The 24,481-nt window shown below is 46.2% G+C and overlaps 1 protein-coding gene across 1 annotated transcript in view; it reads right to left on the bottom strand.

Annotated features, from left to right (window-relative positions):
- Positions 1 to 1,188: 1,188 nt before the first annotated feature.
- The window catches only part of FGD5 (FYVE, RhoGEF and PH domain containing 5), a 120,669-nt gene continuing 97,376 nt past the window's right edge, over positions 1,189 to 24,481 (bottom strand). The window contains exons 13-21 of the mRNA XM_080815599.1: positions 21,334 to 21,417; positions 20,163 to 20,242; positions 17,951 to 18,050; positions 17,475 to 17,612; positions 16,889 to 17,018; positions 15,956 to 16,086; positions 9,020 to 9,148; positions 4,134 to 4,288; positions 1,189 to 3,742 (exon numbers count right to left, since the gene is read on the bottom strand). Of these exons, the coding sequence (XP_080671725.1) occupies positions 3,706 to 3,742; positions 4,134 to 4,288; positions 9,020 to 9,148; positions 15,956 to 16,086; positions 16,889 to 17,018; positions 17,475 to 17,612; positions 17,951 to 18,050; positions 20,163 to 20,242; positions 21,334 to 21,417 (984 nt within the window). The 3' untranslated portion in view covers positions 1,189 to 3,705. The remainder of the gene's footprint in view (positions 3,743 to 4,133; positions 4,289 to 9,019; positions 9,149 to 15,955; positions 16,087 to 16,888; positions 17,019 to 17,474; positions 17,613 to 17,950; positions 18,051 to 20,162; positions 20,243 to 21,333; positions 21,418 to 24,481) is intronic.

Raw genomic sequence — 24,481 nt, 5'->3', positions numbered from 1 at the left:
TGCATTATGCAAATCCAAACCGTAGTCCTCTTTCCAAAAGATGTGATCCTAAGAGTAGACTCTGGGGGTGGATCCTCAGCAGCTCTCCTCCCCTCAGCCTGTAAGTAGCTTAAGAAAGGGCAGGCATAAGTAAGTGTGGCCCTAGAGCATCATGGAAGGCCTGCTGGGTGCTTCTAAGGAAAAGCTAAACAGGAGGATAAGTTCCCCCTCCCTGGTGCCTGTGACCAGGGAAGCTTGCAGCCCAGCCACCAGTGGCAGTCACTCATCAGTCTCTGGAGAACCAGCCCTGGAATCAAACTGACACTGGACAGCAAATGAGAGAAACCTTGGTTCTTAGAGGTGCTGTCCAAGTCTGAAACTGCCCTGTTTTTGGACCTCCTCTTGTAAAGCTAATCTCTTGTTTAAACCAATTTGATGTTAGTTTCCTCTTACTTGCTATTGAAAGCAGACTTCTTAGCCTGGACACCTCTTTCCTTTCAACCTACCGTGTGTGTGGAAGCACAAAAACTCCCACGATTACAGAAGCCACAAAACACGGTTGAATCAGTTAACAGACTATTCTAGTTGCTGATTCTGACTGTAGCAGAACTCAGACTCTAACTTAGTCCTACCACTCCTAGCCCAGGTGACCTCAGTCCCCATTTAGAGCTTCAGTGTTCAGCGATGATATTTATACTGTCAGCCAAACGAAAGGTTGGGCTGGATGAAGAAAAGACTCTGACCTCATTACCCTTCAGTGGTGGTAGCAGGGCTGTTGGTGACCTGGGCACCGGTCCGCATGACATATACCCAATGATCCAGCCTCAGTCCACACCCACACATGGGACCAGGCTGCATCCAAGGGAGAATATGTGGTCAGCTTGTCTGTCGGCCTGACCACAACTCAAAGCCTATTTCTGGTATGTGCAAGAATTACCGGGAGCCAGGAACTCGACCGATATCCCCAGATACTTTGTTTCTAGTGTGCTTTATATTAGTAATCATGAGTGGAATTCTTCCTATGTACTAAGACCAATCCAGGCTGGAAATACATTGCAGGGAAGGTGTGAAGCCACTAGAAAGTGCGTTCTTGCTTTCAGTGCAACTCCAGTTTAATTAAATTTTACAGATTCTGAGAAGCAGGCAGAGGCCAAACCTGCAGAAGTCTGTGTTTTCTTGAACTACGTGTGAAGAGCTCAAGAAGAGGTCATTCAAAACTGGGGGGAAAGACCTGATGACCAGAGGAGCTCAGTCTGCCCCTGCCGGGCCCTCTTTGGGCCTGGTTTCTTTCTTGCCATTTCCATGCATAAGAAAGAAGGTCTTCTTTGCATATTGTCTTCATCTTCTATTGTCATAGAGCAGGGCCCATTACTTATTTTCCCTTTGTACAATGCAAGCCCGTCACCATGGTATTATGGTTTCCAGTCTACTTTCTTGAATGTTCAGTTTGTGCTTTACCCCTGAACTCTTTGGGAAGCTGAAATGGCCTCCATGTGATTGGTGAAAACACTCGGGCTTGAGCTAATGAAGTGAGTGACTTTGCCCAGGACCTGTGTACTCTCATTTCTGGGCTACAGCTTGGCACAGAACTGCTTCCTCCCTAGAAACACAGCCTTTGTGGAAGGCACACAGCAGAGGGGCTGCTCTGTGACCAGGGAGCAGGTGGGCAAAGCAGATACCACGGGGGCCTCAGGAAGCGTGGTTGTGGCATCAAAGCTGCCATTTCTCAGGGTGCAGTGGAAAGGAGCACCCTTACGCCAAGTAGGTTATCTTCACCTGAGTTATTCCAAGCAGGCCCCATGAACCTGTAAAATGGGCTGGACGAAGAGAAGGTCTGGGAAGGAACAGCAAAATCAGCTAGAAACTGGCTGAAATTGAAGAACCATGGGAAGGACAGGTAAGAATGAGTTACAGATGGGTCCCTGCCCAGTCACATAGGAGCTGTGGAGGATCTTAGTGGCCCATGCCACTTCCATTTATAAAACTGATCCAGTAGGTTTCATCTATAACCCAGGTGGTTTTTATGAGGCACGTACTCACTGAAAAATAAAAGCCCCATTACCTCTTTTCGGAGTATCAGAAATAGAATGTTATATGGTACAAGAGGCCTTCAGATGACTTCCAGATGTGTAATTCCACCTGGAGCCCAGAAACTGACAATGACCAGTGGCACACAGCAGATTGGGGAAAATCCCACTACCTGGTACCGAAGTCTTGCTGTGCTTTTAAAGACTCGGAGGCTCTAGACGTCCCACTTAAACATGTCTAATGATGAAGTGGTTGCATTGGAATTGATCCCTCAAAAATTAATAAAAAGATCTTTCTGATCACTTAGTTTGAATCATTAATTAAATGTTTAATGCAAACATTTTAAAAGAAATTGCAAACTAGAAAAAAAAATTCCCCTGAAAATATTTAATGTAAATTACTCCTTGAGATGGTGATTTTTACAAAAGGTTTGTCAGCAAATGCCATTTTGTTTAGGGGACAGGACATCAGGAAATGATGTGATTGTTTTCTATTTCAATGAGAGTAACAAGGAATCCCACCTGCCCTACCCCCATTCTTCTCTGTGTAGAAATTTGTCCAGCATGATGAGCAGCGGTCATCAAAGGGAGGCGGCTGGGCCCCAGGTGCCCAGAGAATATCTTCAAGTCACTACTTCTGTGCTCCCTCACTGTGTCCACAGCCCTTGGCCAAGACCCCTAATTCACCTTTTGATTGTATCTTTTCTCTCTTCGCATCTCTTTTGAGGCTTTGGTAATACAGCCGAAGGATAACCATGTTGAAAACAAGCCCAGGTTCTTTTTCACATAACACTTGTCAGCTCATGTTGGGTAAACACAGGAAGGCACACAATAAATTAAAGCACGCCCTGTCTCTTCAGAGTGTTGGCAGTGACCTCCAGGGTGGGGCTGGGTCTGCCAGCAGCCGAGCATCCAGCACTGGGGTAGTGTGAGGACCACCCCAGGAAGGGGGCGTCCTTCCTTCATTAAGTCAGGTCAGTGTGCAGGTCTCATGATCAGTGGAGGAGAAAATCCTTGCCTTCTTATCCAGTGCAGTGCGCCCTCCGCAAGGAAGACCCTCCCCTCTGAGCGCCACTCACTTGGCCACTTGGCAAGGCCCAGTTATGTTTGCACAAATCATTTGTACGTACACCCTTATTGAGAACTGGCGGCAAATTAGTCCACAAGACTCTGTCTGCTCCTTACTTAAGTAAATCACTTGGAAAACATAGAACTGGAGGTTGTAGCTCAGTAAATCAATAAAGTGCTTTCGATGAGGGTAGCTGTTATTTATCAGTTGTTTCTTGTTTCACCTGAGGCACTGATATCAATGCTATGAAAGGTGATAATGTTTACCACTAGTAAAAATTGTAAAAGCTTGTTTCCACTAAAAAGGCTGCATTTCTAAAATGTACTTTTTTCTTGTTGTTTCCACATCTTTACGCTACTAAACATGATCTCACTACTGGGTAAGGAAATAGTTTATGCTGGGGTGGCTTGGGGTTGGGCAGGGGGAAAACACGAGAACAGAAAAGGAGCGGTTCATAAATATTCCTTAAGGGTTCCACGTGTGACGGTTAGAGAGGGGGTTACGGCAAAAAGGATGAGGCCCCATGCCGAATCCAGATGTCAGTCCCGATGAGTGGAGACACAGATTGGCTTCTGGAAGGGTCCACATTCAACCGAAGACTTTATTCTGAGTCCACACGCTTGGTAACTGCTATAACACACTTGCGTCTTCCATGGCCTCAATCCACCTGTAAAACAGGAGAGAGGAGACAGTTAAGAGTCACAGCTCTGAGACTCTGGTCAGAGAACCTACAAGTGACCAGGCGGACTTGGTGACTATTAGTCTGATGTCGAGGACCATGTCATATTCATATTTGTTTCCCTAGCATTTAGCAAAAGGTCTGGAACACAGAGCAAAGGTTTGTTGAATCAAAGCATGCCTATATGAACGAATCATGATAATCTTTAAAAAATCTCACAACCAGGAACAGGTAGTTCCACTGTTCTTTGGGCCGCTGTAGCCCAAAGGGATTTGATGGCACAGGATGGCTGGAGCAGAGAGATGCCAAAGCCCTGGGTAGCAACTTGTTTCCTTCTAGAGGGAGAGGCAAGGAGATACAGGCCTAGTTATTTGGGTACCTTTGAGCTGAATTGTTATCCTCTGCTTTAAAACTATAAAATAGGGTTTTCTTGTGGTAGAGGTGAAAAATTGGTCCTACTTCACTGCTGCCCTCTTCCTTCTCTGGGGCGATGGTGAAACCGAGCAGGGGCATGCTCTCCATGGCCACTGTGTCCTACAGAGGGCAAAAGGGAAAACGATATTAAACATGGCACTACAGTCAACTGCTCAGCATTTACTGTTCCCTCCGATTTCAGATGTGTGACAAGCCCTTCTATGTGAGGCATGCTTTGGCAACAGTGGAGTAATAACCACACACATACTCTTCACCCCCTCTTCCCACCAGGACCAGTCATGAGGAGAGAAACTTAACATTCTGTCACAGCCTATTAGGGTCGAGGCATTTTCATCTTTATATTACCTTGTTGAATCTTTACAACAATCATAGAAGGTGTCACTCTTGTTCTAAGAAGTCACTGAGGCTCAGAGATGGAGAAGGTAAATAACTCCCTAAGATCGCACAGTTGAGTAAGGGGCAGAGCCAGAACTTGGACTCACGACCACCTTTTAACACTGCATTCTTTCTACTGACCTGATTAGTCAGAGACTCTACTTTCCAGAATTACTCCAGATAACATACCCTATACTTATTCCCCCATGCCCTCATCCACAACGTCTCAATATGGAGGCACTTAGGGCATCTGTGCTATAAAGTTGCTAATAATGTGATGAGACGTACACAGAGAACATAAATGGATCTTAAAATCACAATATTCACTGGAAAGGATTTTTGTATATAAAGGATATATTTACACATATATTTATGTGAAAATACATACTCATAAAATACAACTTTATGAAACCACACATAGACAAAGATATAATTAGTTAAGGAATTAGTTAAGATATAAGTAGTTAAGAAGGCTGTGGGAGGAGGAGGAGTTGAGGTTGTGTATAAACACAATTTTCAAAGACTGCTGGATCAGGAAAAGCATCTGACAAAACTCAGTATTAATTCATGATTAAAAAAAACCCTCAGCAAACTAGAAGGGAACATCCTTAAGCTGAGGGCATCTGTAAAATACCAACAGCTAACATCCTACTTAATAGTGAAATACTGAATGCTTTTCCTGTAAGATTGGGAACACAGCAAGAGGGTGCTCACTCCCACCAGTTAAACTCAAAATTGTACTGGCAGTCCTAGCCATTGCAATAAGGCAAGAAGAAGAAAAAGTTCAGCAAAAGAAGAAATTAAACTATCTGTGCTTGCAAAGGACTTTTTTTTTTAATTACAAAATAACTACTAGAACCAATAATCAATTTAGCAAGGTCACGGGATAACCAATTTTTTAATTATCTGTTTACAGCAAACAACTAGAAAATAAACTCCATTCAAAATAGCATGCAAAAAATAAAATAGGAATAAAGTTAACAGAAATGCAAGAAGTATGAGATCTCTATACAAATCATTAAAAGAAAAACTAAAGAACTAAATAAATGAAGATTTGTACCATCTTCATAGATCTTAAGATTCAGTATTGTTAAGATGACAACTCTCCCTGAATTGATTCAACAATCCCTGCCATAATCTCAGGCTTTGGGGTAGAAATTGACAAGTGTATATGGAAACACAAAAGACCTAGAATACCCCATACAATCTTTAAAAAGAACAATGTTGGAGGGGCGCCTGGGTCATTCAGTCAGTTAAGCATCAGACCGGTGACTTTGGCTCAGGTCATGATCTCATGAGTCATTTGCTACTTAATGAAGGCACCAAAATAATTCTATAGGGAAAGGAAACTCTTGTTTTTAAACAAGTGGTGGTGGAATAACAATATCTATGTGGGAAAAAATGAGCCCCAACCCCTGTCTCACACCATACTCAAAATTAATTTCAGATAGATCTGAATGTAAAAGGTAAAACATTCAAGTGTTCAGAAGCAAATACAGGGGAACAACTTTGTGACTTACAGTAGACAAAGTTTCTTATGATATGAAAAGAAGTAGCCATAAAGGAAAACACTAATAAATTAGGTTTCATTTAAGAAAAACTTCTGTTCACCAAAGGACCAGAACAAATTCATTAAGAAAACGCACAGACAAGCCACAGACAGGGAGAGAATATTCACAAAACATTTATCTGACAAAAGACTAGTATCCAAGATATGTAAAGAATTCCTGTAACTCAATAAGACAACTTATTTTTAAAAATGTGCAAGACATGAGAAGTGTCTGAACAGACACTTCTCAAGGGGAAATACAGAAATAGCCAATAAGCACATCAAAAACATCATTAGTCACTATGGAAATCGAAATTAAAACCACACTTGGAATGCCTGGGTGGGTCAGTCATTAAGCGTCTGCCTTCAGCTCGGGTCATGACCCCAGGGTCCTGCGATTGAGCTGTGCGTTGTCATGCTCCCTGCTCAGCGGGGAGAGCCTACTCCCTCTCCCTCTGCCTGCCACTCTGTCTACTTGTGCTCTCTCTAGCTCTCTTGTCAAAAGAATAAATAAAATCTTGAAAATAAATAAGTAAATTAATTAAAACCACACTAAGATACTAGTAAATTAATGACTGACAATGCCAAATGTTAACTAAGATGTGGAGCAACCATAACTCTCACTCTTACATACATTGTTGAGGGGAATATAAAATGGTAGACCACTTTGTAAAAGGTCTGTAATTTCTGATAAACCAAATATATACCCTCCTGTGATCTAGAAATTCCAATCCTAGGTGTCTACCCAAGTGAAACAAAAACCCATTTTCATATAAAAACCTGTATACAAAAGTTTAAAGTGGCTTTATTCATAATCAGCAAAACCTAGAAACAACCCAAATGTCCTTCAACTGATAAATGGGATAAACCCATGGTGGTACATTCACAACATGGAAAACGACTCAGCCATAAAATGTAATGACCTACTGCTGTTTTCAAAACCACGGATGAGTCTAAAATGCCTCCTGCTGAGTGGAAGAAGTCACATTTATATGTGGTTCTATTTACATGAAGATTCTAAAAGAGGTAAAACTAATCTGTGGTAGAAAAAATTCAGAATGGTGTGCTGCCTCTGGAGACAATGGAATAAGGTGGGGATACACAGGTAAGTGACAGGGGTTCACGGTAGTACACACATCAAAACTGGCTATCCATTTTATCAAACCTTTTTCCTTTGATGGAATTTGACAGTTTAGTCCTATCACTGGCATGGTCTTAATAAGAAATTGTATTAGTTCTACTTTGGAAGTGTACTTAAAACCCACCTTTTTAATCAGTTTAGGGTGTCACTTCCAATGACAACCGTTGCTCAGTGCCAAGAAAACGGACACTGAGAATGGGTTTTCCATTCTCAGACAGGATTCATATCTTTGGTGGTTATTTAATTATCACTAACCTTCATTCACCTGTCTAAGCCAGAATTTCTTCCCAAAGAGTGGTCCATGGAATGGGATAGTTCATGAGACACTCCACAAGGGCCTGTGGTTGGGCCAGCTTGGGAAATCTCATGTCAGAGATCCACAACACACCTGGGTACATTACAGATTCTGAGAAATACTCCCACTAACTGCTTACTCAGGGTCCCCTCAGAACCCAGCATTTAGAGAAACCCTGTGAGCATCCTGTATAATACCTACTTTGGAAGATGCTGCCCTGGGCTGCAGGTGGGCAACGTCACATTTCAGTTTGTTCTGGCAAGATCGAAATTCTCCTCAGCTCCTCTGTGGGCATATCAGCGAGGGCTCGGCTCACACAGCACTGGAGTCAGTCAGGTCCACTGCCAGTCCCTCTCTGTGTCCCTGCTGGCCTCTGGGATTCCCTGAGGGAGGGGCAGGCTGCTACCATCACAGCTGCAGGTCTTTTGTTAAGCTTTATGCCCCCAAAAGAAATTGTCTTTTGCACCTTTGCCAGCATCTGGGGTCAGGGTAGAAGGGTCAGCCCTGTGCTGATGTGAATATCCTCCTGGGGTAAAGCACACACCCTCTGCGGCTGGGCACTGAAGTCCCATTTTCAAAGTGGGTTTAGCCCGTGGAAGCCACCAGATGGTGGGACCTAGACATGGAAATCTTTCAAACTATCCTCCAGGTCCAGCCTGGGGCAGGACCAGACAGCACCCTGCTGTATAACCATAGCCCACACCTGGCTACTCCGGAAGCAGGCTTGATTTCCAAGGCCCTCCTACTTTTTTTTTTTTTTTTAAGATTTTATTTATTTATTTGAGAGAGAGGGCATGAGTTGGGGAGGCAGGCAGAGGGAGAAGCAGACTCCCTGCGGAGCAGGGAGCCCAATGCGGGACTTGATCCCAGGACTCTGGGATCATGACCTGAGCGGAAGGCAGACGTTTAACTGACTGAGACACCCAGGTGCCCCAAGGCCCTCCTAAATGTTAATGTAAAGTAAGATGCTCTGTAAAAAGTATCAACTTAAGCTTTATTTAGTAAAAACATTACCATGAGACAATGTAGTTCCCTGATAAAAGAAATGCACAGAGTAAGAAAGCGTGGTAGCTTCCTCCAAGCCATTGAATTCTGTCTGTCCCAAACAGCGGAGGTGGAGAGCAGAAAGCAGCCTGCTCTCATGGAGAGCCTGGCTTGTGCTGGATGCTGGGCCTGTGACCTGCAAACACTTGGGTGCACAGGCCAGCATGCCGTCCCACCTCATCTCCACAGAGAAATGGTAAATTCTGACAACTTGAAACCTATACATGGTTGTGTATCCACAGCAACACTCAGCACAGGGTACTGTGCAACACAGACTGGAGGGGCGTGGAACTAGAAACCGGATCCAGTCTGACACCGCCCTACAGGGGACGGGGTGTTGTGCATGCCCAGAAGGACATTCTGACGCAGGAGCTTAACCAAAGGGCCTTCGGAGGTGAGAAGAGAGAAAGCACGAGCCGCCACTACCTCACTGGCCATGTAGGTGTAGAGCACTTTGCCTTTGATGACAAACCAGAGCTTCTTCCAGTGCCTCTTGCCTTTCTTGCACCGGCTGAGATAGCCACTGATGGCGGAGCCCTCTCCAGAGGCAGCCACCTAACAGAAGAGAAGCAGAGCAGTCAGGGCACCAGGTGGTGAGCACGGTTCAGACAGAGCGAAAATGACACTGCAAACCAGCTGGCAGAGCGTTTATCCTGCTTTGAAATCTGAGATGTGGATGAGGTCTTAGGATATGTCCAGCACCTCAAAAGCAGCAAAACAGTACCAGGGATTAAGATAGTACTTACTGAGTGGACCCAGGAGACACAAGAGTCAAAAACCACCTTCAGGAGTGCTGCCCTGAGTGGGGTTTCAGATTCTTGGCTCCCACTCCCCAACCCCCAAGGACTCATAATATGAAGCTGCAGATATCTGGGGGAAAGGCTCTTCCTTCTAAAACTGATTCCTACCAGAGTTAATACCTGTTCTTATCAAACTGTTTAAAAAAAAATAGAAAAGGAAGGAACCTTCCAAATTCATTCTATGAGGCCAGCATTACCTTGATACCAAAACCAGATAAAGGAGCCACCAAAAAAGAGAACCACAAGCTAAATATCTCTGATGAACATAGATGCAAAAATCCTCAACAAAATACTAGCAAACTGAATCCAACAATACATTAAAAAAATAATTCACCACTATCAAATGGGATTTATTCCTGGGATGCAAGGGTGGTTCAATATTTGCAAATCAATCAATGTGATACATAACATTAACAAAAGCAAGGATAAGAACCATATGGTCATTGCAAAAATGTAAAAAAAGCATTTGATGAAGTCCAACATCCATTCATGAAAGTAGGTTTCCATTCAATAAAGTAGGTTTATAGGGAACACACCTCAACATAATAAAGGCCATATATTAAAAAATGGACAGCTAATATTGTCCTAAATGCAGAAAAACTGAGAGATTTTCCTCTATAGTCAGGAATAAGACGGGGATGTTCACTCTCATCACTTTTATTCAACATAACATGGGAAGTTCTAGCAACAGCAATCAGACAACAAAAAGAAATAAGAGGCATCCAAATCGGGGATGCCTGGCTGGCTTAGTCGGTGGGGCATGTGACTCTTGATCTCTTGGTCATGAGTTTGAGCCCCATGTTGGGTGCAGACATTACTTTATTTTTTTTTTAAAGGTTTTATTTATTTATTTCACAGAGAGAGAGATCACAAGTAGGCAGAGAAGCAGGCAGAGAGAGAGGGAAGCAGGCTCCCTGCTGAGCAGAGAGCCAGACGCAGGGCTCGATCCCAGGACCCTGAGATCATGACCTGAGCCGAAGGCAGAGGCTTAACCCACTGAGACACCCAGGCGCCCCAGACATTACTTTAAAAAAAAAAAAAAAAAAAGACATCTCCAATGGGAAGGAAGAAGTAAAATTTTCACTATTTGAAAATGACCTGATACTATATACAGAAAACCCAAAGACCACCAAAAAACTGCTAGAACTAATAAACAAATTCAGTATATTCACAGGATACGAAATCAATGTACAGAAATCTGTTGTATTTCTATACACCAATAATGAAGCAGCAGGAGAAATTAAGGAATCGATCCCATTTACAACTGCACCAAAAACAGTAAGATACCTAGGAATAAACCTAACCAAAGAGGTTATACTCTGCTGAACTATGAAAACTATAAAACACTGATGAAAGAAACTGAAGATGGCACTAACAGATGGAAAAATATTCCATGCTCATGGACTGGAAAAACAAATATTGTTAAAATAGCTGCGCTACCTAAAGCAACCTACATATTGAATGCAGTCCCTATCAAAATATCACTAGCATTTTTCACAGAGCTAGAAAGAAACAATCCTAAAATTTGTGTGGAATCACCGAAGTCCCCAAATAGCCAAAGCAAGCCGGAAAAGGAAAAAGCAAAGCTGGAGGTATCACAGTTCTGGACTTCAAGTTATATTACAAAGCTGCAGTCATTAAAACAGTATGGTACTGGCACAAAACCAGATACAGAGATCAATGGAACAGAATAGAAAACCCAGAACTGGATCTGCAACTATATCGTCAATTAATCTGGACAAAGCAGGAAAGAATTTCCAATAGGAAAAGATTGTCTCTTCAACAAATGGTGTTGGGAGAACTGGAAAGCAACATGCAGAAGAATGAAACGAGACCACTTTCTTAAATGCTACACAAAAATAAATTAAAAATGGATTGAGACCTGAAACCATAAAAATCCCAGAAGAGAACAGATAGTAACTTCTTTGACACCAGCTGTAACAACTTTTTTCTAAATATGTCTCCTGAGAGAAACAAATGCAAAAATAAACTATTGGGACTTAATCAAAATAAAAACCTTCTGCACAGCAAAGGAAATAATCAACAAAGCTAAACGGCAACCTTTGGAATAGGAGAAGGTAATTACCAATGACATATCTGATGAGGGGTTAGTATATAAAATACATAAACCTGGGGCACCTGAGTGGCTCAGTGGGTTAAAGCTTCTGCCTTCGGCTCAGGTCATGATCCCAGGGTCCTGGGATCGAGCACCACATCGGGCTCTCTGCTCAGCAGGGAGCCTGTTTCCCCATCTCTCTCTCTGCCTGCCTCTGCCTACTTGTAATCTCTCTCTCTGTCTGTCAAATAAATAAATAAATCTTTAAAAAAATACATAAAGTACTTATAAAACTCAATACCCAAAAAACAAATAATCCATTAAAAAGTGGGCAGAAAACTGAACAGGTTTTTTTTTTTTTTTTTCCCAAAGAAGAATAAAGATGGCCAACAGATACATGAAAATACATTTGTCATCACTTACCATCAGGGAAATGCCAATCAAAACTACAATGAATTACCACTTCACACCTGTCAGAATGGCTAAAATCAACAACACAAGAAACAACAGGTGTTGGTGAGGATGTGGAGAAAGGGGAACCCTTTTGTACTGTTGGTGGAAATGCAAACTGGTAAAACCAGTGTGAAAAATAATATGGAGTCTCCTCAAAAAGTTAAAATAACCATTCTACCATCTAGATCTAGCAATCACACTACTGGGTATTTACCCCCAAAATACTGAAACACTAATTCACAGGGATACATGCATGCAATGTTTACAGCAGCATTATTGGCAATTCCCAAGATACAGAAGCAGCCCAGGTGTCCACAAATTGATGACTGGATAAAGAAGATGTAGTAAATACATACACTGGAATATTACTCAGCCATGAAAAAGAATGAAATCTTGCCATTTGCAATGACAGGGATAGAACTAGAGAGTATTATGCTAAGTGAAATAAGTCACACAAAGAACAACAAATACCATATGATTTTACTCATATGTGGGATTTAAGAAACAAAACAAATGAGCAAAGGAAAAAAAAAGAGAGTAAACCAAGAAACAGACTCTTAACTCTAGAGAACACACTGATGGGGTGCCTGGGTGGTTCAGTCATTAAGCGTCTGCCTTCGGCTCAGGTCATGATCCCAGAGTCCAGGGTTCAAGTCCCACATCAGGCTCCCTGATCAGCAGGAAAACTGCTTCTCCCTCTCCCACTCCCCCTGCTTGTGCCCTCTGTCTTGCTGTGTCTCTCTCTGTCAAATAAATAAATAAAAATCTTAAAAAAAAAATAGAGAACGCACTGATGGTTAGCAGAGGGGAGGATGGGGGATGGGTAAACTAGGTGATGGGGATAAAGAAGGATACTTGTGATGAGCACCACGGGTTGTATGGAAATGTTGAATCACTATATTGCACACCTGCAACTAATAAATACTATATGTTAACTAACTGAAATTTAAATAAAAACTTGAAAAAAAACACCCCACACATACATGCTCAAAAAAATAAATTTGATTTTTACACTTGAAATTTTTAAAAAAGATTTTATTTATTTATTTTAGAGAGACAGCATGCATGAACACAGCTGGGGGGAGGGGCAGAGGGAAAGAATCTCAAGCAGACTCTGTGCTGAGTGTGGAGCCCAATGTGGGCTCAACATGGGGCTCGATTTCACAATCCTGAGATGGTGACCTGAGCCGAAACCGAGTCAGATGCTCAGCTGACTGAGCTACCTAGGCACCCCTGATTCTTTTTTTTTTTTCTAAAGATTTTATTTATTATTTGACAGAGAAAGAGATCACAAGTAGGCAGAGAGGCAGGCAGAGAGAGAGGAGGAAGCAGGCTCCCCACTGAGCAGAGAGCCCGATGCGGGGCTTGATCCCAGGACCTTGAGACCATGACCTGAGCCAAAGGTAGAGGCTCAACCCACTGAGCCACCCAGGCGCCCTTGATTCTTACACTTTTAAGCTCATCTCTTATATTTAAGGATGGATCTTCTTTATGATGTTTACTTAAAAGATCTTATAATCTTCCTAATGGGGAGTTTTAATTCCTGTTGTTATTAGTAGAAGTAGTATTTGTCTGCTGTACCGTCTTTTTGTGGGGTTCAGAATATAACACAGGTTTAGAGCAATACCAGTATGGGGTTCCAGCCCAGGTTCTCCCAGTTATTTGATGGGCAATGTGAGCAATTTACTACTTCTAAGTCTAGTTTCCCTACTAGCAAAACTGGAATTAAATGACATAAGACAGGTACCTGACAGGTGTCTGACCCATGGAACTGCTCATAAATACTAATCTTACTATTGGAGCAAGAAGGCCAGGTTTGGAAATAATCTCATCTGACTGTCCCATTTTACAGATGGGGAAACAGGCCTAGAGGAATGGTCAAGTCCCTAATTAGTTGAAGAGAGGGTAAGAACTTGGATCTCTTGGCAAATACTCTGAAGGTCAGTGAGCTTCACTGCAGGAAAAGGAGGCCACCACCAGCCTGGGATTTTTTTTTTTAAGATTTTACTTATTCATGAATGAGAGAAAGAGAGAGAGAGGGAGGGAGAGAGACAATGAGTGGGGAGAGGGGCAGACAGAGGGGAGCAGTAGATTCCCTGCTTAGCAGGGAGCCTGACTCGGGACTTGATCTCAATACCCCAAGATCATGACCTGAGCTGAAGGCAGACACTCAACTGACTAAGCCACCCCAGATACCCAGCCTGGACTGTTTTAAGAAGTACCAGGAGGGGCACCTGGGTGGCTCAGTGGGTTAAGCTGCTGCCTTCGGCTCAGGTCATGATCTCAGGGTCCTGGGATCGAGTCCCGCATCGGGCTCTCTGCTCAGCGGGGAGCCTGCTTCCCTCCCTCTCTCTGCCTGCCTCTCTGTCTACTTGTGATCTCTCTCTGTCAAATAAATAAATAAAAATCTTAAAAAAAAAAAAAAAAAGAAGTACCAGGAAAGGAGCCTGTGTCTGCCACAGGTTCCAGGACTCCCAGCACCAGACACTGGCTTTCTCTCCCTGCACTTACCCTGCAAGGGAGAAAGGCAGAGTGGGCAGAGTATGTTAGTGGAAAGCAATTCTGACCTCTCTTTCTGGCAGGTGCTTGGGGAGGCAGTATTTTCACAGGTTTTCTCATGGGGAGCAGGACTTATTGCAAAGGTGGAGCTCCGGGGGAAAGGGGACAGGGCAGCAGGTAACAGGGTGGGACACATTTCTTCTGGGGCTGCTGCAAATCCTACTAAGCGCAGTCTTTGCTGGATAATAAAAAGGTTGTTACTTTGAGCAAAAGTTACCAAAGGGCTAGCTAGGACACCAGCATCAAAGCAGCTGGACTCTAGAAGGCTAAGAGCAATGGTTCTCAAACTCTGTGCTCACGGAACACTCGGGTTCTGTAAGCCACTACCCCAGCAGGAATGAAAAGGTGATCTTTTCTCAGTTGGTGGAAAGGGTTATTAGTTAAATAAATGAAGCTACAACCTACAATGTAAACAGTATGAGATTTATAGGTGTGAGCAAATGTGGAATGATAGCTAAGAGAAATTAAGTGTGAAGGGTGTATAGAAGATTCAGTATAATTTGTTATCTTTCCAGTTAAAAAAGAGGACCAATGAATATACATCTTTATTATGTATATGCATTACAATTTCTGGGAGGATCCATAAGAAGCTTGCTGGTGGTTACCTCTGGGGGTAGGTGGGAGTGGAGGAGTTCAGAGAGGGAGAGAAACTCATGTTTCAGCAGGTATTCTTTTGTGTTGTTTTGAAAAAAATTTTTTTTACCATGTACGTGTTCATTCCCAAGATTTTTAATATGCAAAGGAACTAGGTGAATGAGTAGAACTGTACCCCTTTAAATTTTCCATACTCTAACACTTTTTTAAACCCTTGCCACCTGCTACTCAATAATGAATATTAATGCAAAAACTTGGAAACAGCTGATCACACTTCTTTTGACAACTTGTATCTTCACGCGCACACATTTGTTTCTGATTGTGACCAGAATATAGACATATAATCTGGCCCTCCTTACAGGATGGACTAGAGTTTAAGCAATTCTGAGACTTCCTGCAGGCAGTCCCACACTGTCCAGGAGCCTCAGCACCTGAGGCCTTTTGGGACCTGGAGGCTAAGCGGACAGCACAGCTCCGAGGGCCTGCTAGGGGGTGCTAAACCAGGACTATGGCTGTTTTAGTTAGAAGAACCCCAGTGATCTTTACACTACCCTTGGGGACCAAGTCTAAGCCATGGGACAGGAGAGAAAGTAAGGAGAAGAAAAGAAAGACTCGGAGGGGAGAGAGGTATGGGAAAGACTTCTAGCACCATCGATAGTTAGGGTCCTGCCTTCTGGCACCAAGCAGGCATGTTCTCAGTCACGCCCAGGAGGCAGGGCATGTTAGTGGTGAGCTGGGCCTGTCACTAGTGTCTCCCATTGGGAATTCTCTTTGTCCTGAAGAGCTAAGCCAGGGTTGGGGGCGGGGGAGTTGTGCAGGGAGGTCTGACCCTGTCCACTGAGGAGGACCATGAGTCTTCTAAATCCCTTGCCTCCCACACAGGCAGTCCACCTGCCTTACCTCGGTCAGGGCCGAAGGGACCTTCTTCTGCTTCTTGAAGGTCGAGGGGTTGATGCTGTGGAAGACGGACGAGAAGGCACTGCTCGAGAAGCGGGGGGAGGACAGGGGGAAGCTCATGCTCACGGGCCGCTCTGAAACCAAGACAAGACACAGGGAAGGGAGGTGAGTGTCCATATAGACAGGGATGCAGCTTGCTTTGGAACGCCAGTTCCCATAAAATTAGAGCTCTGGGTCCCTCCTGAGACGGGAATCGGCCTCATTATGGGATTTAGGTGTGACCAGAAAGGCAGGCACACTCCCTCTGCTGACACAAAGGGCATGAAGGCCAAGAGGGAAAGCTTTATCTGGGTGCTGGCTATACCTTCTTCACCTGGGCTGTTCTCTGTTATAGCCTCCGGTGGCCCCAGAGGGAAGTCTTTGGTTTCAGGCGCAGTATACACTTGCTGTCCCTCTGGCCCAACCCTGCCTGGGCAAAGCCTGTACCCTGAGCACAGCCTCTCAGGGGCTAGCTTGGCTTCGTCAGCCTTCTCTATCACTCAAGGAGCCCTCAAGCCCTTCCCCGATCCGCAACTCCTTGGCTGTCTCAAAATCCTTATCCTGGAAAGTTCCCACAGAACACATGCCTATAGAACATTCTTGAACAGAGGATCACCATGGCAAAGGAAACCCAAAGAACCACACCTGCCGTCCCCTTCACAGAGAGGCACCGGCCCAGCATTTCCCAGGCTTAGCTGCCCAGAGACCCTTCTTCTGGGCATGCCTATTGATATCCCATGGAGCCAGCATTTCGGGAAACAGTGCTGCGGGTGTGGGTTTAAACCCATTTCCTCCTCCAGGGCTGGTTTTGTTTTGAGCGTCCCCAGGAAGAGTGGTTTCAGGCGCCAACCATGGCCAGTGAGAAGCCACCCGGAAGAACAGTGGTCCCCAGGTTACCTCTCAGCAGGCCTGGGACATCCCCGCCCCTCTTCTTCAGCTCCCCATAGCAGCCGTCACAGACCTTGGCCATCCGGTCCTTGAGGTACTTCAGAGGGTACTTGTTTCTTGAACAGTTCCGGCATACAATCTGCGAGCCCGGGTGGGGACACACATTGGAATAGTGCGTGTGCATGTGCACAGGACCAGCATCCTCTCCCCTCTGCTGACTCACTCCCTGTCTCTCCAGGGACTGTTCTGAGCACAGGACCATGCCAGGTCCCCCTGCTCTCCCATCGTGGAGACTCAGAGTTTCTGTGCAAGGGTCTATCAGCTTTTCTGATGAGCCCTTAGCCAGGACATGATACTTTTCCTCCAAAGACAGTAACTGTATGTGCCATGACTTTCTTTTGGGAATGGAGTGGTGTAATGAAATGGGATTTGGAGCCCTGGTTTGAGGCTATCAGTCAAATGGGGCTTCACAATCGCTACCTCAAAGGGTTAGTGTGAAAACACCCTGCTCTTGGCCCAGCAGTACTGCTGGGTGCCCCTGAGTACCCACCCCACATGACCCTATGCTCACACACACCCAGATAAGGGGACTCACCTTGCCACAGGCATGGCAATGATGACGCCTCAGGGTGAGGGAGAAGTCGCAGCCACAGTTCATGCACATCATAACATGTGTGACAGGCACCAGAGTGGGGGGCCTCTCCCCCAGGCTGACCCCCAGCCTCTCCCGTATCTGCAACAATGGAATGGGGTGAGCGGCGTGGTCAGGAGATGGTTAGATGGGTGCCCTTTCGCCTGTACAGGGTGTGTATGTGTGGGAGGATTCTAATTCTACAACCCCTCACCCCACCCCACTGCATCCTCCAGCATGCTAACCTTGGGTGAGAAACAGCCAGCTGGAGGTGCTGCACCTGGCCTGCACAGTGACTGCCTGACCATGGTGGAGTTGGTGCAAGGGGTGGGAGGAGGAGCCCAATGGAAGGAGCTGACAGTCCTTCTGGGTGTGGGGGCAGCCCCCGAAACTCAGGGCTGTAAGGCTGGTGTCAGGTGGGTCTCTGGACCCCCACTCACCTCCACACTGTGGTGAAAGGCAGCCAGAGCCTGGGCCTTATAATCCTCAGGGAGGGCTCTGCTCAGACAGCTGTGCCACTCGTCCCGTTCTGCGCAGGAGCTGTGGGCACAAAGCGGCGTGAGCAGGGCATGCAGCATGCACAGTGGCTCGGCCTTGCTTCTTGGTGTAGATCAAGTCCCCCCACCTTTCCCTTGGCCATGCCTCTCGGTGCCTGAGGTCCTGCCAAGCACGGGCCGTCTGCCAGACCGGCCTAGATTGTATCTGGGTACCTCTACGAGCAGGGCAGCCAGGGCAAGGAAGCTATTCTCTGGGCATGCTTGTTTCCCTGCAACTCAGGACTGTCACCACTATCCCTAACTCCCAGAGCTGCTGTGGGGAAGAAATGACATGTGGGCTTGTTAATGGCAAAGCACTGAGCAGAAGCAAAGGGCACGAGGGAGGCACAGTAGGTACGACCCTTAGGAGGGATGGGAGCAGGGTGCAGAGGGCTGTGTACACGAGAGAAGGAGGGGTAGGCAAAAATGGAAAAGTTTAACATCCCTGTCACCCCATCATCCTCCTCATTTTCCCACATAGCTTCCCAGACACACCCTCACCCAACTTCACAATTCCCAAAACCCATTCAGGATTTTCTGAATGGTGAGCGTTGTCCTAGAAGGCAGCAGGGCAAAAATTCTCCCAGAGCCCACTAGGTGGCACTCCCACCCTGAGTAAGAGTGTGGCCTGCCCCAGGAAAGCCAGGAGCCAGGACCAGGTTGGTCTGGAAGGGAGGTGGGAGGAATGGACAACCAGATGCCATGTCCCTGAAGGAACATGTATGGGTCTGCCTGTCTCCTGGAAGCTTCAGCATGAAGTACCTGGGCATGCAGGAAGGTGACCAGTTGGTCAGTGACAGTGGCTCCTGGAGGCCACTGGCCAAGGGGCAGTGCCCCTGCCTAACAGAGATGGGCAGCCTCACCTGAAGGGCTGATTGTGGCCTGTCCCCACCCACACCTCACAGCTGAACAAATAGAAACCATACTCTGGCCTTCTCAGGCCCCTAACTTTACCTAGAGATGAGGAGAAAAGATGCCATGGAACCCCATCTAGGCATCACCTCCTCCAGGAAGCCTTCCCTCACTTCCCCAGATGGGTGGTTACTCCTTTGAATTTTCAAGGTTTCTTCTACCCACTCGGGCAGTAGACAGTAGTGGATAAGAGATCTGGGTCACACAGTCCTGCATTTGAGCCCCAGTTCCCCCTCACATGGCCATGTGATCCCTCTCAATGCCCTAATTCCCTATGCATGGGAGAAGGCTCAAGCCCCACAGCTGAGAGTGGCAGTGGGGTCAGAGGAGGGGCCTGAGACCCAGCAGGTGCCCAATGCATGTTACTCTTGTCATCGACACTTTTAACTATTACAGCAGTTATGCTCTCTATCATGACCTGTACATAACTCTCCTGCCCTTCATGCAGGCCTCCCCCAAGCAAGCTCGGTTGAACTCTTGTGTCCTCAGCACAGGACCTGGCACTGAGGAGTGGCTACTAAATGCTGAAGGAGTAAATGCAATGCATGAGAACGTATCAGTGTGCGTGCATCCTGGAATCACTACCCCACCCAAAGGGCACTGCAGCCACCCCCAGGGTCATGCCCTGGCTGAGAGGGGAGACACCCTTGCCTTGGACACTGTGTCTCAGCCCCCACAGTGGCCCCAGTAGGGGCCACATCTGCCTGGTTTCTGAGCCCAGAGACTCGAGTTGGCCCTGCCCTGAAAGAGGGAGAGGGGGAAGCTCTTTTGCTGCCTCGAGTGAGTGAGGCAGGATCCCTGGGTAGACGAAGGCCTGGAGAAAACACAGACACTGCTGATGGAAAGGCCACACCCCCAAACCAGGGAAAGGCAAACCTTGAATGCTCATTCATTATGTTTTTCTCTCACTCTTCGGATAAGAAAGCCTAAAAGCAGACCACTTCATGAACTGAAGTGTACAATGCATTTCTTACTCGCCTTAACTTCTTGCATTGCTGTAAAGACCCAATAATCTGTAAACTTTTAAAACATGAGATATTATTGTTACAGTTAAATGATAGGCTCTAGAAAATAAGTCCCTTGACTTATATTATAATACTAAAATAGAAATGACACATCCAATTTGTTAATCCAACCTTTAACCACACCTGTAACATCCTGCCCCTCTCTCCCCCAGACCCTCCCTCTACCCACCACCCCATACCTCGCAGATAGAGTCAGGCAGGACTGGGAAGTCTCGATCTTTAGAGCATATGGCACTTTCTCCATCACAGGGCGACTGACCTGGAAAACCAACAGCAGAATGTCAGGGTGGGGGCAGGAAGGGGCAATCACAGACTCGACTCTTCTGGTCCTGCCACCATCCCTCTCTGAGCCTGAGTTTCCTTATCCGCAAAGGGTGAACCTTCAATTGGTGGTAGATGCTGTGTGTGTCTGTGTGTGTGTGAGTCTCTGTGTGTGTGTGTGTGTGTGCTGGGGGGAGTGCCGGCTCCAACTCTGTGGTTACCCCTAGGAAGGTGGGCATGTACCCTAAAGGACTGAAAGCAGGCTCTGTACAGGTATCTGTATACCTGTTCATAGCAGCATTATTCACAGTAGCCAAAAGGTGAAAGGAGCTTAATGTCTATCCAAGAACAAATGGAAAAATAAAATATGGTCTATATGTACAATGGAATATCATTAAGCCATAAAAAGGGAGGACATTCTGACACAGGTTGCAACATGGATACCCCTTGAGGACATCCTGCTAACTGAAAAAGGCTAGTCACAAAAAGACAAATACTAGATGATTCTATTTACATGAATTATCGAGAGCAAATTCCTAGAGGCAAAAAGTAGGATGGTGGATGCCACGGGTTGGGGGCTGGAGGAATGGGGAGGTTAGGAATGAGGCTGGAGTTTCATCTGGAGATGATAAAAGTTCTAGAAATGAATGGTGGTGATGGTTGCACAACAGTGTGAATATACTTAATGTTGCTGAACTGTATACTTAGAAATGGTTAACATGGTAAATTTATGTTATGTATATTTTACCAGTTTAAAAAACTTTACTGAATACCCACTTGTTCCCTCCCTCCAAATGTTTATGTGTTTTCCTCTTTTTAGGATGTTCATCCCTTTCTACTTCCCCATCTGTCCAAATATTATCTACCCTAAAGGATGCAGCTCCCCTCCTCCAGGAAGTCCTCCTTCCCTCTCTCCTCTCTCTGGACTACCTACAGCACAATCCTGCTATAACCCACAATGTAATGCTGTTTCCTTGGGGCTGCCTCCTCCTGCTGGTCGATATGCTCCTAGAAGCAGGGATGCTGTCTTTCTTCCCCTGAGGTCTCCTTTCCTCACCCACCCCAGGGTCCCTAGCACCAGGCATTTACCTTCATACTGGCCACTGACAATGTGTTCTTTAGTCGGTATTTCCCATCCTTCTGTGGATACGTGTACAGGAGCACATCACTCATCTGGAAAGAAGGGAACCCAATCAGACATGAAGGCTGTGTAGGGTGTCTGCCCTGGCAGATCACTGAACTCTGGAGAGCAGAGGCATCCTGCCTTCGCCAGTGACCCTCACAGGAGAGCAAAACCACCCACAGCAAACATATGAGTCCCTTTCCTTAAATTCCACTCCTACGTGAAGAGTTAAGAGGAAAAAATGCAGTTGTCCACAAAAAGTCAAGTATAGGAATGTTCACAGAGGCTTTATTTGTAACAGTCAAACAGTGGAAACACCCCAAATGTCTAATCAACAGGTAAATGGATAAATGAACTACGGTACATCCATACCGCAGAGAACTACACAGCAACCAAAAGGAGCTGTGTAGCTCCTTGTAGCATGATGAATCTCAAAAACATGTTAAGTGAAACAAGTCAGACACAGGGGGTACACACTGCTTCATAACATTTCTGTAAAGATCCAGACCGGGCAACACTAATCTGTAGTGATGGAAATTAGGCCAGTGGCTGCTTGGGGAAGGGGATGGGGGAAGTGAGTGCTAAGGGGCACAGGGCAACTTTTTGGGGGGTGTCTAGAAATATGCTATATCTTGACCCAGGTGGTAGTTACACAATGGCACATATTAGTCAATAGGCAGGTACGTACCCTTAAGACTGATATGTTTTACTCTACAAATGAAGCTGTCATAAAGTACAGTTAAGGGAGAGAAGAGGGGAGGGGGAAGCTCCTTGAGGAGAGCGAGCTGGTGGGTCCTGGTCACTGGTGTATCTCAATATTTGCTGAACGAACAATTGAAGCTCCTTGTCCCCATCCAGGGCAGAGAGGAAAAACTGTGGAAGTCGCCTCACCTCCATAGGGGAGCGTGTTTCTGTTTAGCTAAAAGGTTTATAGTCTGAAAAGACATCAATTCTCACCCTGTTCTGTAGCAGCTATGTGACCGTGGGCAAGCTGGCTCCCTCTCTGCGCCTCAGCTTCCTCCCTACAAAGCAGGGAGGCACTGCCATACCCACCTCATTATGGATGCTGAGAAAGAATGGCCCCCAGTGAACCCACCATACATGGGAGCCAGCATAAACTAGGGGTGTTGTGAGGACTGAACAGGACAAGGCCTCTAAGGGGCTGAAACAGAGCAAGAACTCAGGATTAGCACTTCCTCCCCCTACAGAGAGTCTCCTGAGGGAACAGACAGATGAGGCTTCCTGCCACCAGCTCTTAGGATCCCAACATTGCAGCCAGAGCAGTGTAGGAGAACTGGCCTGGACACAGAGCTGCTGGGTGAGCTCAGGCAAAACCTTCCTCTCTCTGGACCTCACTGTCTCTAACCAGAGTTGGAGTAGAACAGGAACCAGAGAACTTTAAAGGCCTAGATAGTAAGTACTTAAGTCTTTGTGGGTCAGAGAGTCTCTGTCACAACTATTCAACTCAGTCACTGCAGTCCAAAAGCACTCATACCATCCATGAACAAATGCATGAGACTGTTCCAACAGAACTTTATTAACAAGAACAGGTGGCAGGATGACCCCCAGGTTAGAGGAACCTTCAAAGCCCCTTCCAGCTCTGCCCTTCTAATAATGACAAGACTCACTCTTGTGCCAGGTGCTGAGCCAAGCACCCTGACCTCAATTCAGCCCCCAACAGTCCCCCAGGCTGGCTCTACCATTATCATCCTCATTTCCCAGAGGGAGAAACTGAGGCACAGAGAGCACTGACACCCTGCCCAAAGTTAAAATGCCTGTAAGTGGCAGAGGCAGGATCATACGTAAATGAATGCACCTCCAGCATGTTCAGGTGTGGTGTGTTGGAGGTGGCCACACGGTGAGTCCTGGCCCCATCTGGGAACAGTGACCAAACATGGGCACAGAGCCTGGCTCATAAGCCCGCCCACCGTGGGGAGCTGGCTTGTCACTCATTAGAGCAGTTCCAGCCTTTGTGTGGCTGCCCCTCAAGCACCTGCTGCCATGGCAACTGCCATTAGTACCCTGCGGTTTTATGAGTGGTCACGATCAGGCTGCCTCCCCTGGCCCAGAGTTCTAGCCTCTTCCAAGTGGGTGTCTTACAGCCTGATTTGGAGGAAGATGGAGGAATTCTTCGTGGAGGAGAGAAGGGGAATCTCTCACAATAATGAGCCACCAGTGGGAAGCCCCACTGACCACCAGGCCATGGTGGGAACCTCTCTGTAACATTACCACAACCCCTGTGCTGGTGGGCAGATGCCCTTTGTTCTACGGTTACAAGTATTTTATGACACTGGCACCTTACAGGGAAGAAAAATTCTTAAGTGTGTTCATCGTGGCTCTTCCTGGCTCAAGAACCTTCCTCCCATCTCTCTCTCCAGAGATATTTATGAAGGTCCTGTGCTAAGACAGAGCAAAGAATGGGACCCAGGTTCAGCCTGCAGGGAGCTATGGCCTAATAATAACAAGGGAATAAGAGAGACCCAGGCCTACCATCGAGAAGCATGCGAGATGCATGAGGGAGAGGCTATGAAGAAAGGCCAGTCGGATGCTGGAGGGCAGGTGAAGGAGGGGAGGAGGAGAGAAGGACAGAGCAAGGGGAAGGGTGGGTTGGGGAGGAAGACAGACTCAGTAAGATCAGGACGCTGACAGTCAGGGTCCCTGTGAGAGGCACAGGCACAAGCAGAGCCTGGGCAGAGGTGGCCCATGGGGAATGGCTAGGGGACCGGCATGGAGCTCCCTCTATTCCAGCTGCTGCTTCATTCCCTTCCCTCATTGGCAGGAGGGACTAGTACCCCACTGTAAAGAGAAGGGCAATGACAGACGTGCCATGGGCCTCAGAGCCAGTGTTAGAACTGGGATGTGAATCCAGTCTATCTGACTGCAAAGCTCACGCTCCTTTGTCACCATCCCAGACCTCCGTTTTTCCATCCTCAAAGGACACAGTCATGGGCTCCATCTGCCCCCAGGGCTGTGCTGGTGCAGATGGAAGACCTGTGTCCCATGGGGCAATTGTCAGAGGGAAGGGAGGACACTGTTACCAGATAAGCTGCTTCTTTGTGCCTCATTTAACTCTCCAAAGATCCCAGTATTTCTGTTTCCTCCTGGGAAACCAGA

The sequence above is a fragment of the Martes martes genome (assembly GCF_963455335.1).
Source record: "Martes martes genome assembly, chromosome: 1".
Classification (NCBI taxonomy): domain Eukaryota; kingdom Metazoa; phylum Chordata; class Mammalia; order Carnivora; family Mustelidae; genus Martes; species Martes martes.
This window is presented reverse-complemented; position numbering and strand designations above follow the sequence as displayed.